The sequence below is a fragment of the Microtus oregoni genome, unplaced genomic scaffold (genome assembly GCF_018167655.1).
Source record: "Microtus oregoni isolate MIOR12 unplaced genomic scaffold, Mior012 000008F_ref0000371, whole genome shotgun sequence".
Taxonomy (NCBI): domain Eukaryota; kingdom Metazoa; phylum Chordata; class Mammalia; order Rodentia; family Cricetidae; genus Microtus; species Microtus oregoni.
The window spans coordinates 26,925,986-26,940,156 of record NW_024543067.1 but is presented as its reverse complement, the minus strand read 5'-3'; the positions used below and the strand labels follow the sequence as shown (position 1 = coordinate 26,940,156).

The 14,171-nt window shown below is 42.0% G+C and overlaps 1 protein-coding gene across 1 annotated transcript in view; it reads left to right on the top strand.

Annotated features, from left to right (window-relative positions):
• The window catches only part of Arhgap42 (Rho GTPase activating protein 42), a 216,713-nt gene extending 206,095 nt beyond the window's left edge, over positions 1-10,618 (top strand). Inside the window, exons 22-24 of the mRNA XM_041657183.1 lie at positions 1,280-1,342; positions 6,989-7,068; positions 7,511-10,618. Coding sequence (XP_041513117.1) covers positions 1,280-1,342; positions 6,989-7,068; positions 7,511-7,599 — 232 coding nt within the window. The 3' untranslated portion in view covers positions 7,600-10,618. The remainder of the gene's footprint in view (positions 1-1,279; positions 1,343-6,988; positions 7,069-7,510) is intronic.
• The last annotated feature ends 3,553 nt before the right edge of the window (positions 10,619-14,171 follow it).

Genomic DNA, 14,171 nt, shown 5'->3' with positions numbered 1-14,171 from the left:
CTGTTATATAAGGCTGTTCCTAATACTTTCATTATTTGTAGAAAGCTTAGTAAGGTATATTACTAAGTTCACCTCCACAGGAACAGGATAGCGCATCCTTCTGCCCACTACTGTCTTTCTACATCTTTAGTTAACGAGTGTGCCCAGCATTTCGCATAGAACTCCAGTTAGATGAATCTGTTTGTGAGTCTGCCTGTTTGGTGTTCAGCCAAAGCCACGAAAACAAATTCAGGTTCAGACAGACACTCAGAGAAGATGATAGAACACCCCTCTGTCCTTTAGGAGACAAGGCCTTCCGGTTGTTGTTGTTTTTTTGGGGGGGCATGTCCCAGGATTGCCTGTTGGGGGTCTGTAAAGAATTCTAACTAAAGATGTTGGCCAGTTAGATGGTTCAGTGGATAAAGGTGACTGTCACCAGGCCTGAGGACCTGAGTTTCATCCCAGGACCCACATTGTGGACAGAGAGAATCAGCTCACAAGATTCCCCATGCACACAAAAAGTAAATAAATTAATAATAATTTAATTACTTCATTATAATGAGTAAAAACGCTTGATTAAAGAAAAAAGTTTAGTAACTCATTCATGGAATTTAATATTTTTGGTAAATTTAAGAAATATTGTGATTATCAAGGATGATTTAACTGCATTTGCTCCCATTTTATAGCTACTAGTTCCTCACTGTCCTCCCCACCATCAAACATACACACTCTGTGACTGAAGCAAGATGTAAACCAGCAAGCTCATTTAGTAGACATCTTTCCAGAGCTTTTTCCTTTTGCTTTATAGCAAAGGCTTCTACCTTAGGAAACACAGGAAATAATCATAGCTCCCTGTGCTACGAGAATGAACAACAGCTCCTCTTCTGTCACGTTGATGGATTCTTTGATTCTTCCCTGGTACCGCACAGGAGCCAATAACATGCTGTCTGCTGGGAGCTGCGTGGGGAGGGAATGTTCTCTCTGCTGTGACCTGCTTTCTGAGGTAAAAAGGAAGAGGACAGTAAGAGCCCCAGGAAACAAGTTATAGGTTTATTAGAGTCTCGTGCTCTGTGAGATGCAGGTTGCAGCCAAAATCCTTTCTCGTTAAAGCAAAAAGCAGTTCCACTGTGTCTCCAATTTAGGTGGCAGTTCCTGTTTTGTCTTATCTACTCAATAATCCTGAATATCCCATTGAACAGAATGACTTATCAGATTGACTTCATTTAAAAATTTTAAACTACTCTGATTTTTTAAGTTTTGTTTTTAAAATTTACTCAGTGCATTGAAAAATATTTTTCAGAGTGGCAGCAAAGGCTCAACTATTTGAAAATACCGGGCCACTCAAGCCGGTTTCTTCAGGACGGTGAGTTCTCAAAAGCTTTAACACAATAAATAAAGTAGCAGGAATATCACCACATTGTGTTGATATAACATAATTTGTGGCAGCCTCCACCTCAGTTTTTCTCATAATGAAATAAGCCAGTGTCCAGTGGTTTTAGCCAGGAAGAACACTTCCGCTAATAGCATCATGCCATATTGTTCCCATGATGCCTTTCTTCTAAAATGTTTGGGAAAGGATTGTAGCTGGGACTGTAACTCAGTTGACAGAGCACTTGCCTGGCATACACAAGGTGCTGGTTTGATCCAGCCCCACATAAGCTAGGTGCTGTAGTGTACATCTATAATCCTAACATGAAGGAGGTAAGGTCATGAGGATCGGAAGTGGAGGATCAGCCTTGGCCACATGGCAAGTTTGAGGCCAGCCTGAGATACATGACGAAAAGTTTCTCACCCCAATAAGTCCCTCCACTGATGCGATAATCCAAATCAGACCAAATCAAACCAAATTAGAAAAAGCCCAAGTTCAATGGATACCAATGCTCCCATGGCTTTCCAGCCTCACTAAGGAAGAGCTGGGGAAGGAAGACTGGAAAATCACGTGTTTGTTCTGAGGGGGGAGGGGCAGTTTAAATACCTTGTAGGAGTGGTCTTGAGCATCTTTGGGGAGGGGTCGTCATTTGCAGGCTTCCTCAGGGGTGGAGTCTGGACTGAGGCAATTCATAAGGGAGGAGGTTTGGGATGGAACTTTCCCCCAAACATTCCAGACTCGTTTCGTTGGCTATATGGAAGCCAGTGGCTGGGATGAAGCTTTAACCCAAACATTCCAGATACTTTGGGTATATGGATGCCAGGGGCTGGGATGAAGCCTTAACCCAAACATTCCAAATTCTTTGGGTATATGGATGCCAGGGGCTAAGGTGAAGCTTGCACCCAAACACATGAGACCCTGCCGATCCCCTCCAAAAGAGTGAAGATTTGAAACAAATTTTCTAAGAATGGAAATCTCTGTAATTAGTTGTCTCTGTGTGCACTTCTGATAATAGTCATTTTGGAGGTAATTGTTAAAAATATATTCTTGACTTTTAAAAGTTATTATTTCTCTGAAAGAATCTTCTAGAAAATACTACACAATACAGTGTGTGATTGCAGAGCTAGCAAGCCCAGGAGAGCCTTTGTTCCTTCTGGAAAGTATTTGGTTCAGTTTCTAGTCTTCCGGTCTTTGCTCCTTACTGCTTCCTTCTACAGTTCCTCCATCTGCAGGGGAATTTGGGTTTGAATTTGAATAATGGAATTGCATGAAAATGGGAAAATGGCCGGTTTCCCTAGGGTCTCCTTTTGGAGGAGTTATTCCATACAAACATGTAAATGAGATCACTCCTGAGCAGACCTGTCTCTCTCCTCTCTGCTGGACTGAAGCATGTTTTAGCTTCTAAAACTGGATAACTAGGTTGGGGAAGCAAAGAAATCATGGATAGCTTATTGTTCTTTATTTCTTCTGAAAGCTATTCAGCCAAAGGTTTTGCTGTCATTTGGGGCTTTTTGGTGATTTGTTTTGTTGTTGTTGTTGTTATTTTGTTGCTGTTGTTGTTATCTGTTGTTTTCTGTCATTTTTACAAAAGTGTTTAAACTTTCCCAACAAGCCTGTTTTAAACGCACAGCAATCCTTAGATATCCTCGGAGCTGTTAGGGCTAAAATGTGGGCTTTTGCAAGTCATGCCCCGGAACTTTAATGAGATAAACCAGGCCTGTCCATCTGTCCTCAGTAGGCTAATTAAAGAGACAGGAAATGGTGAAAAGGAGAGAGAGGAGATTTATTTAATGTGGCTACATTTAGGAAAAGAAACAAAAAGGAAGTCTGGTTACATTCCCTTAACAAAGTCCATCTTTGGGGTCCTGACAAAAGTTTTTTGTTTAAAGGTAAGGCAAGAGATATGAATAATGAAGCAGTTCACTCAAGGAGGGGTCTGGTCCATCATCCCTGTCTTCTTACATGGTGGTCTGATAAATTGTCAGAACTAAATAAAATCCATTCCAGGAAGAGAAGGTCCCCCTTTGGGAATACCAGGCTTCTGCTTTTTCCTCCTTCCCAATGAGACTCCTTGGAGACCATTGTTTCAACAGTCTCATAGCCAAAGGGAAGACACAAGTCTTCCCTTCTGCCAGGATGGTTGTAGGCACATGCCAGTTATTAGAGTCTATGGTGGCCTTCAAACCCTTCAGCCTTATTTAAAGTACCAATATAGTTTGCAAGCTTGTTTTTTGTTTGTTTTGACTTCTGATGAGGAATCACACTGCTGTCTCATCAGGATAATTGCTGCACTGCATAAACCTGGCACTTGCCTGTCCAGGTATCTTCACCCGTTTTCTTCCCAAGAAGGCTGAGCTGACATGTCACAAAAACTCATTTCTTCAAGATTGCTGATGCTTTCTGGTATTCGTGTAGGAGACTTAACCTTGCACTCTCACGACCTGTAGGACGCAACCCCTAAAATCATTCTGCATATTAGTTACATTACGATCATAACAGTAGCAAAATTATAGTGTGAAGTAGCAATGAAATAATTTTACGTTTGGGAGTCACCACAACATGAACTGTGTTAAAAGGGTCTCAGCATTAGGAAGGTTGAAAGCCACTGTATGGCTGAATTGCTCCACTAGATGGAGCCCTTCTGTTATGAAGTGCTAAGTAATCTTTCTGTTGAGTAAAAACTCAACAAGCCACCCCACTCTATCCATACAAAGACTGATTCTAAGACCTTCCTTCCAGGGTACAAAATTCATAGCTGTTCACTCTCTCATATGTCATGCACTGCATTTGCATAGTAACTACTTATATCTGCCTGAATATAGCCATCACTAGAATATTTAAAATACCTAGCACATACATTCTATTTAAGCAGATATTTCTGTGTTACTTAGGAAATGCTGACAAAAAAAAAAAAAAGATCGGTATGTGTTCAGGACAGATGCATTTTTCTCTGAATACTTGAGTGTGTTTGGTTGAATCTGCGTTTGAGGAAGAGGCTACATATACATATGGAAGCTGACTAAAACTATAATTACGAAGATAGCCCAGGAGAGTAGGCAAGGCGAGCTTTGGTGAAGTGAGAAGGCAGTCCTATGATAAAGACACACTCACATGTTTAACAAGCAGTCTATGCATTTTAATAACTTTACACTCTAAAGCTGAAATCAACTTCTACTAGGTTTCAGCAGAGACTTCCAGGTTTGTAATCCGAGGTTTCTCTCCCTCCTGCCAGTTCCCGAATAACCACTCAGAGGTTTATATTAATTATAAATGCTTAGCCAATGGCTCGGGTTTATTGTTATCTAGCTCTTACATTTAAATTAGCTCATTTTTTAAATCTATGCTTTGCCAAATGGTTCATGGTTTGTTACCTTTTTTTTTTTTACATGTCTTGCTTTCTCGGTGGCTGACTGACTCCCTTCTTCTCCTGTATCTCTGCTTGGTTTTCCAAACTGGCTCCATTTTACTTTGCCATAGGCCAAAGCAGCTTTATTTATCAACCAGTGAGAGAAACACATATTCACAGTGTACAGAAAGACCATCCCACAGCACGGGCTCCCTTTGTCAACTAGCCCAGTACCCATGGACAGCACCCTTAATTTTCACTGAGTCCTATACAGTGAACCACACATCCCCCTCAGGGTCCTAGTTCAAACCTTTGGGTCATCATTTTAGTGCCCCATGGTTATACATTTTGGTAGTCCATGCTCCCCATTTAAATGAAGGTCATAATTCTGCACTTACCACACTGGATGTGAATATAGACATTAATGTTTTTGAAATATATGTCAGCTATCTTAGAGGTGTTCTTTACCTCAAAATAACTATCATGGTTGCGATTATAATTGAAATCAGAAATTATAATCATATGAAATTTTCAAGCTTCTAATCTGTTTCTGAACATGAAGCACACGAGACTCCTGTGAGGCCTTTTATACTGTTGAGTGGAACTGAGCTGCATGTGGGGCCCTTTCCAGGCTCGTCCCCTACCTGTTTGGTGTTCCTTCTGAAGAATTCACAAAGACCCTGTTATGGACAGGATGGTAGAGTGAGTAGAGGCAGGAGATGTCTAACCATCATTTTAATGGATAGCCTTGGGCCAAACAAAAGCCTCTCCCCTGAGAACCACATGGGCCCTGGCTGCCGCTGAGCAGAGAGTAATAATCAATAAAGTATGCACTCAGTTTATACAAGTGGCTTCCCAGAGACTGTGGCAGAGAGGATAGTCGGACATTCTGGATGGAACTGGCGGAAACCTGTCAGCAGGACTTTTCAGGACTGGTCTCAGGATGGACCCATGCTTACAGAGGGCAAGGAAGAAGTGGGCAGAGAAGGATGCCAAGTGTCTGAGGATAAGCATCAGGAAAATGGTAGTTTTAGTTTCTAAATTCTGTTTGTATTTATAAAAGGAGACAGGAATGTTTTCGACTTGAGTTGAGGAGCTGGGGGACAGGTGAGACTATTCGAAATGAGTCATAAGAGAACATGACATTCTATGTCATAGAGAAACCTACAGACATCAGTGGCTGCGTAGGTGGAGGGGATGTGCCTGGCAGCAGAACTTACAGAGTGGAAAAAAGAAACAGCACAATGGTCTGGGGGAAATGGTTTTACTTATGATCCAGGCAGAGGACAATGAAGAATGGTCGGGAGAAAGCCTGGCCTGCAGTCACTAAAGCTGTGAACAATGCCTAGGGACTAGGACACCATCGGGTTTTGATGGATGTGAGATTGCCCTTGGCTTGCTCTGTAGATAATAAGATGGCAGGTGACCAGAACAGTAAACTGATAGGTTGGAGGGTGCTGGGGAAGCCATCAAATCAATAAAACTGGAAATAACATTGTCTTGGGCTCTGCTGCTGGAAGAGATGGTAGGTGGAGTCAGGAGTCCAAAAGTCACAAGTCTTTGGAACACAGTTGAATGTGGCAGAGGAGAGGGGACTTGCTGGTGATGTACTTCCTGGTCAGCATTGGATGGTGGAGCTTTAGTGTTGGCGCCACTGTTTCTAGGTGAGACATCACACAAAAGCCCCAAATTCTGTCAGCTCTTAGGACACCAGACTCTCTGGCTGCACAGAGCATGTGGTACCGGGTGTAGAGTTTGCTCTGTGTGTGTGTGTGTGTGTGTGTGTGTGTGTGTGCGCGTGAGCGCATACATGATGCTGTTGTTGTTTTTAAAGGGTACATAAATACCTTTCTGGGTTGCAAAGCCTGCATCTGTGGCCCTCACTTCCCTGACAATGAGGTGGCACTTGCTGACTCTTCAATGCTAACCTCAGCTGCTATAATAACATCACAACTAATCAATGTATTCACCATATCTTTGGAGCTGAGGAAACCTGAAAATTAAAGGGAGGGGGTGGAGAGTAGCCTGTTCTTCAGCTTTCTAACAAATTATAGCATATTTAAAACCAGCCTCTGCTATTCATTAGGAGTTGCATTGTCTCCTTAGGATGAAGGCTTTCCATTGCATCAGTGAAGCACGGTTGTAAAGATCCCAACAGTCTGTGAAGAACACACTGATGTAGACCACTTTGTGCACATTTTATTTTATTTTCTAATTAACATTAACATTAGCTAGGAGTAGTTTTCGCTATCTTTGAATTGAATGTTATTTTATAAACTGCCTTGATCTTTCAGCCAAGCCAAAGCCATGTACTCCTGCAAAGCAGAACATAGCCATGAGTTGTCCTTCCCCCAGGGGGCCATCTTCTCCAACGGTGAGTATGAGTGTCCTTTACTGAAGGGACATGGGGCCAGGGCGCTTAGACAGGGTCAGCTCCTTAGGCTTTCCTTAGTGAACACATCCCCCTTTTTAGATCCCAGCCTCCCTTCTGGGAGCATTTACTCACTTGTCCAAACCAGACATGGAAGCGCAGGGGGATTGCCAGTTAGAGAACAGTCAGAAGCTACATAATGAGTCTTACAAGGCTAGCCTGGCAAGTACGCCTTGTTTACAAAAAATAGAGGAGGGGGTGGTGTTTGGGACAAATACAGTTTAATCTAATTGTGTGAGTACAAAGAACTTTGCAACTTTGGAGAGACTGTACCCCAATAACCTGTGTACATAGATTCTTAGGTGATTGCTGGTTCATTAGTTTACAGTAGGTGTTTGAAGCGGAGTCACCTGAGTAACCTTCGTTTGTTTCTTCCTTTGACCAGTACACCCATCAGTGGAGCCAGGGTGGCTGAAGGCGACCTATGAAGGCAGAACAGGACTCGTCCCTGAAAACTATGTTGTCTTCCTCTAATAGTATTAGTGGATGGCAGTATCTTCATGGTATCCATGGTAACACATAATAAGTGCTATGATTTTATCTGACACAGATATGAGGGACCAGCCACTAAATGAAAACCCTCTGTTTGTCTCAAGTTCTTCACCGGCAGACTATGTAGCTCCCAATGATGGAAAGAGTAACACAAATGTTTTCATCATAGCCATTGCTTTGGACTGTTTTCTTACTTTTAAAATAATCTTGCTGTTTTATTTTTATTTTTTGAAAAGAAGTGATTTTTGACAGTGTCTGTTCTCCAGAGTTGCAGAATCCCAGATACTGAGCTCAGTTCTGCATCCTGTAAATTTGGAAGTGAGAAATCTGCTGTACCCGTGTTGAGATTTTTCTTCATTGCTTGGTCGTCTCTGGGGAACCTTGAAGTCGTTACTTTAAGAGTGTAATTTAAATCGTTCGTTCATTTATTATTTTTGTTTTTTAACTATATTGTTTTTATGTGTGGTTGTTTTGCTGGTCCTGAACATTTCAAGAAAATCAGTCATTGTTTTATCCTAAGTATATTTCTATTTGTTTTCTAAGATGATAGTATTGGAAAGCAATAATGTATATGAAGTCTGTAAAGAAAACCAAGTTAAGTCAAACACTGATCCCTCCGTAAGCAGTCCATTAGAATGCTTGACGGCTTCTGTGGGTTACGAGCAAAAATCCGCCGAGTGCACAGCCTAGGCTTAAAGAGTTTTGTGGCGGGCTGGACTTGACTTGTGAACCACAGATGCGCAAGCCCTCTTTTAGAAGTTATGTAAACCTAACTTGGGACTTTTACCAATTTCCCATTAAAACACGCGTGCTAACAAACCACATGTGCACATCTCCCGCTTCTTAAGCCGCATCGTGACAGTGCAGTGACAGTTACGCAAACTGCGACAGTGAAGTGCAGCTTCCAGCTGCCCCACCTGCACCGCTAAACTCTTCAGGTATTCCAATGATGGGGAAGTCTTGGCCTCAGAGACGCTCTTACACAAACAACAAGGACATTGTTTGGAAATTTGAACTGGGAAGCTCTGTCTTTGAAACCCTGTTTAGTTGAAACAGAAAACAAACACCAGGTACTGGATTCTTAGGCTACAGAGTATGAATTTTTTAAGATTTACTTATTTATATGATTATTTTGTTCATGTGTATGTATGTGTGTACATGTATGCCTTTACCCCACAAAGGTCAGGAAAGGGAGTCAGCTTTGAACTGGAGTTACCCATGGCTCTAAGTCACTACACGAGTACTGGGACTCGAACGCTGGTCCTCTGAAAGAGTAACAGTGCTCTCGCCACTGAGCCATCTCTCCAGCCCCAAACCACACAGTTTGAAAGCATGTCACCATCACTAGCAGCCATGACATTTACAAAGGTTTTCTTTCTATAAATTCTTCTGAGTTATAGAACTCAGAGAGCAGCGAGCTATTTACTCTCCAGCTACAGGGCATCAATAAAATGTTACATAGCAGCCATGTCTTCTAACATAATCTCTTTCAACAATTCCAACACACAATTCCTGTGAGTGTCTACAATGGCAAAAAGCCTTTTTTCTCCATAGTCGGAAACAGTGTCTCCCCGGCTTCACTCCACTTGGCTTGTTATCTAACTGATTCCTTCAGTTTTCTCTAGTTCATAGATTCTCGGGGGTCTGAAAGTGTATGAAGCTGTTTTAGCCTGCCATAGCCTACAATCTTCATTCATTCTACATTGCCTAAGTATTTCTAGAGATAATAGGCTGAGCATGTATGCAACACTATGCCTCAGTGCACTTATGCTGTTAAATGAAATAAGGCAATGATTTAAATTAGCCAATAACAGCAGACAGACAGATACATCCAGAAATACCATCAATGAACTGAAGGCAGTCAGTGGAAAACAGCTCATAAAAGTTGCAATACAATAGGAAACTGATAAAAGTTTGGCTCTTTCTCTTTCCTCCCAATGTTAGTCCTTGTGCGCTCAATGAGGTATTGCTTGGTCAAGGTGGGTGCCTAGTGGCTTTCAGTATACCAGTTCATTGCTGTCTCTGATGACCTTTTTCTGAGACAGAAGGTAGCTTTTATCATGTACCAGCTATCTAATCTATATGGCCCTGCAATGAAACCTCATTGTTATCACCCCTTGCATCATGCTAGATCAGGGTCCCTGAAGGGAGGCTGATTTTCTTGCAAAGACCAACTTGATAGCAAAGACCCAATGTCTTCCTCTGCTGCTGCTGCGCAAAGAAATCTCAATTTTAATTTTACTTTAGCAGACCAGAACATTCCTGCCTCCCAGTCGTTTGAACTAAACCCATGGATGCTGGCCAAGGACTTAGAGTTTTTTCTATGTAAGACGTGGGTATAAAATGTAGCTCTTCTTTCTCATGGTGACATTTTCTCTGTGCCATTAATTGTTGAGGTTCTGCCTCCCGAAACAAGACACAAACATGCTGGTTCATGTTACACTTGTGCTTCAAGTTTGATTTTTGTAGATTTTTTTTTCTTCCTGTTAATTACATATGTATGGAAATCCTGATAATCTGCTGGAGAGTCTAGGGCTGCTTTCCCCATGAAGTAAGTATCTCACAAATGAAGCATTGAGGAGCACTGCAAAGATCAAGATGTATGTATGCTGTGAAACCCACAGAAGGTCTTCTGTGTGAGATCATTGCCAGTCAAAGAAGAGTCATGCACAAAACTGTGATGCCATCAAAGCAATGAAGAGCCTTACCTGTTCAGAGCCTGTGGAACATGTTAGAACTGTCATATCTTCGCTCTGAAACCTATGTGAATCTATATGCACACAGATAACTGCATACTGTTGGATCAATCTAAGAATGCCACTGAGGGGCCGATGGAATCCCTGTGGGTGTTTTGTGCATTTGAAACACTGATGTATTTAACAGGTGACTCTGGCTCTGCCATCATTCCACTAAAGTTAAGTTCATACACCTTAGTCATTCAACTGAACAATTTCCTAATGTATTGTGTGTCAGTATCTGAAAAGTAAAATAATCTATATTTCCGCAGTATTCATGCAGTGTGAAGAGGCGTTGTCTCCATGCGTGTTGGTCTGGTTACTTTGCTAAAAGCATGAATGAAATGCTCACCGTTAGCCTTTTGGCTGACTGACTGTTTCAGGGACAGTGAAAGAAAGGACAAATATATTTTACATTTCACATAATACCCAACTATCCAGGCCCCAAATAGTGAGACCTCCTCCGCCTTCTCTTTAGTAGTTAGCCTTAAATATTATGACTGTCTATGAACACCTGCTGTGTCAGGAAGAAATGGAATCTCTCCATGCTTCCGGGGAAGATTTCCTGCTGCTGACCTTGCTCTCAATTGAGGGCCTCACATATTTCTGTCTCACAGAGGCTAAGTTAGAAAAGCTGTCACAGTCAGCGCAGAGAACTTTAATTTGCAGCGCAGTATGAACACACTTTATCTAAAATTTTCGGGCGGGACCCAAGTCTTTTAGATTTTGGAATATTGTTTATAAATGAGACACCTTATGTCCTTAGGGATATTCAGAATTATGCAGTGATTATGGGGATAGGACCCAGGTCAAATCAGGAAAATCATTTCTGTTTCAGATATTTGCAATATATAGCCTAAAAGTCATTTCAAGCAATGTTTTTAACATATGCATGAAGGCAAGTTTCAGGTACTGGAATTTTCCAGTTGTAACATCTTGCAGGTGCTGAAAATACAGTAGTCCTGGCTTTCGGGATCAGAGATCATTGTCTTTGTACCAAGTTTGTATGAGGGTGCCTTAGCAGCCCCATATGATTTACTGTCCAGTTTGTTAAGTGATACCAGGAGCACACAACCTTTGGAAGAGAATCTGTCCTTTGAATTCACAACACGTTAGTCACTGACAGCTCTTACCATGACTTCACACTATAGGACCCAGCCATGACAAGCTCAATAGAGGCCTAAGTCTCAGGAGTTTACCCTGAGACAATACCTGGTTCCAAAGACTACAAACTGAGACTACGCAGGCGCCACCCAGGAACAGAACATCCAACAGAAATTCCTAATGTTCCAACCATTGTAGATAGGATCCCCTGCCAGCACACACCCATCACTTTTCATCAGGATACCCCTAGTCAAATGTCAGCCAATCAGGAGTCCTAAACCTTAGAAATCCCTCACTCCACATTTTTTACTATAAAAACCCAACTCTAACTGAGCTCGGGGCTCTCCTATCACTCCAATACGTTGGATATATGGAGAGACAGAGTTTACAAACCTGTATAAAAATTAAGGCTCTTTGCTTTTACATACAGGACTCAGTCTCCTGGTTGGTTTTGGGGCGACTCTGTGATCTGGGCATAACACCACCATCACTTAAGACAGGAAATCATCTCTTGGAAAAACCAACAACGGGTTTGAATCCTGTTTAGAAATTACATTCCTCTTGACCATAGATGTTCCCCTAAGGGTTAAAATTTCACTTCCTTTGTTTTTCTTTTTCTTTTCAAAATCAAAAACACTTTCTAAAAATGAGATTAGCCTTTCCGAGCAGTCTGACTCCAGCCAGCCACTCTCGTGTTGATTCAGAGTTAATAACAGGTACTTATCAACTTCCTGAACACATTTAGTGTGTTCGCCCATTGTTATCATTACCTTCCTGTTTCAAGTGGCAATACCTTTGGGAAAAGAGGTTTATGAATGACACAGAAGATCAAGTCATTGAGTGATACTAAAAAAGAATAGTGAGACAGCCACACCCATCTTTTAAAGAAACCCCAAGTAGGCAGATGACAGTACTCTCTTTGGTTGACATGGAAGCTAGGCCTGAATCCACTTAGCTCTGAGGAAGAATGCTTACTGCTCTCTGTGCCACAGCATGGGGGAGTTTCTTTGTCCCCCAGCATGTCCTCTTCCATCTTCTTGTTAAGGAAAATGACTTGTCTTCCTCTGGGTCAGAGAGCACTGCCAATTCATACTCCATGCTGGTACCCACAGTACCAGCCCACACTGAAGGATGGCATTTCAAGAACCCTTCAACGCTGAGATGAAACCTTTATGAATAGTCTGACCAGGAAGACACCTGAGCTTTTCATTCATAATCTGTTTAGTACTGCTCAAGTCTAAGGTACTATTGTCTATAGAAAAGTCAAATATTTAGGTACCAAGCAAGGAGTTTCTTTGCAGCCATTAACCTGAAGAATTGAGTAATAAATGTTGTGAAGACTATAGTCAATAAGTATCATGCTGAATGTTTTGCTTATTTTGTAGTGTTCCTGTATTTATCTTGCACTCAGTGTTTCTAGGCATGCATACATATGTGGACCTGTCAATACACCCGTGTTATTCCTAATCCAGCTTGCTACAGTTGCTTTGCTGCATGTTTATACTGTGTCCCAAATGACTTTAAAAATAGACTACGTAAGCACAGTTTAACTTCATCTGTGTACTGGAGGGCCCACTTCATTGGAGAGTAGCTGCCATGGCTCCATGTTGAGGGAAGCAAGGTTTCCAGTCAGTTCTGTCAACTATCACAGTGGATTCCCTTAAGTGGCAAATCGTAGGAGTGCTTGGTGGCCTTCTCTTGAGAAAGCCAGAACAAGAGATTAGGAAAATATTTCCCACAGTCTTAACGCCCATATCTCAGGAGAGGGCAGAAATGGGCCATTGAGGAAATGCTAACTATAACAGTTCATGCCTGAAAGTTTATTTAAGATATTGTGTATCCACAAGCACTTACCAGTGTGCTTTGGAGAAGTATTGCTATATAATGTGTGTGTGTGTGTGTGTGTGTGTGTGTGTGTGTGTATCTTTGGGGCTAGAAAGATGGCTCAAGATTTAGAGCACATACTGATCTCCCAAAGAACTAAGTTCAGGTCTCAGCATCCATGTCTTGTAGAGGAGCAACAAAGTGTTAGACAGATAATCATCTTAGACCTTCCAGTTCAGTCCAGGATCAGCTGCGTTGACCTCAGCTGAACAAGAGGCCTCAGACAACTCACTTCTATATCTACCTGCTCAATCAAGTCATCCCAAATTCCTGAAAAGTTACAAAATGTAACAAATTATTGTTGTAAGTCACCAAAATGTAGTGTTGTTTGTTATGGAGCAATGCAAATTGAAAGTGGTCATTGTGGGGCCGGAGCCCTAGAATTCCTTAAGCTCAGGCTGGGGAGATGGTTTGGTGGGGAGTTGTTTGTGCACACATGAGGTCCTCAGTTGAAACCCTAGGATGCATATAACCCTGGGTGCAGTAATCCCAGTGCTCTTGTGATATTTGAGAAAACGACAGAGAATTACAGAAGCTCATGGCCATCTAGCCTGGTTCTGTGATGGTGAACACTGAAGAGAACTTGACTCAAGACTGAAGGCAAGGAGAACATGAGGACCAGACATAGGTTCCCTTTGACCACACGTGTATACCCCATACATACCTGCACTCACACACCCAAACCTTGCACGTGTAAACACCACATGCATGCACACACATACACACACATCATACATACACAGATACACAGGAACACATACACATCGTGTGTGTGTGTGTGTGTGTGTGTGTGTGTGTACAAAAGCAAGTTTGGTCCCACACGTGGTGAGG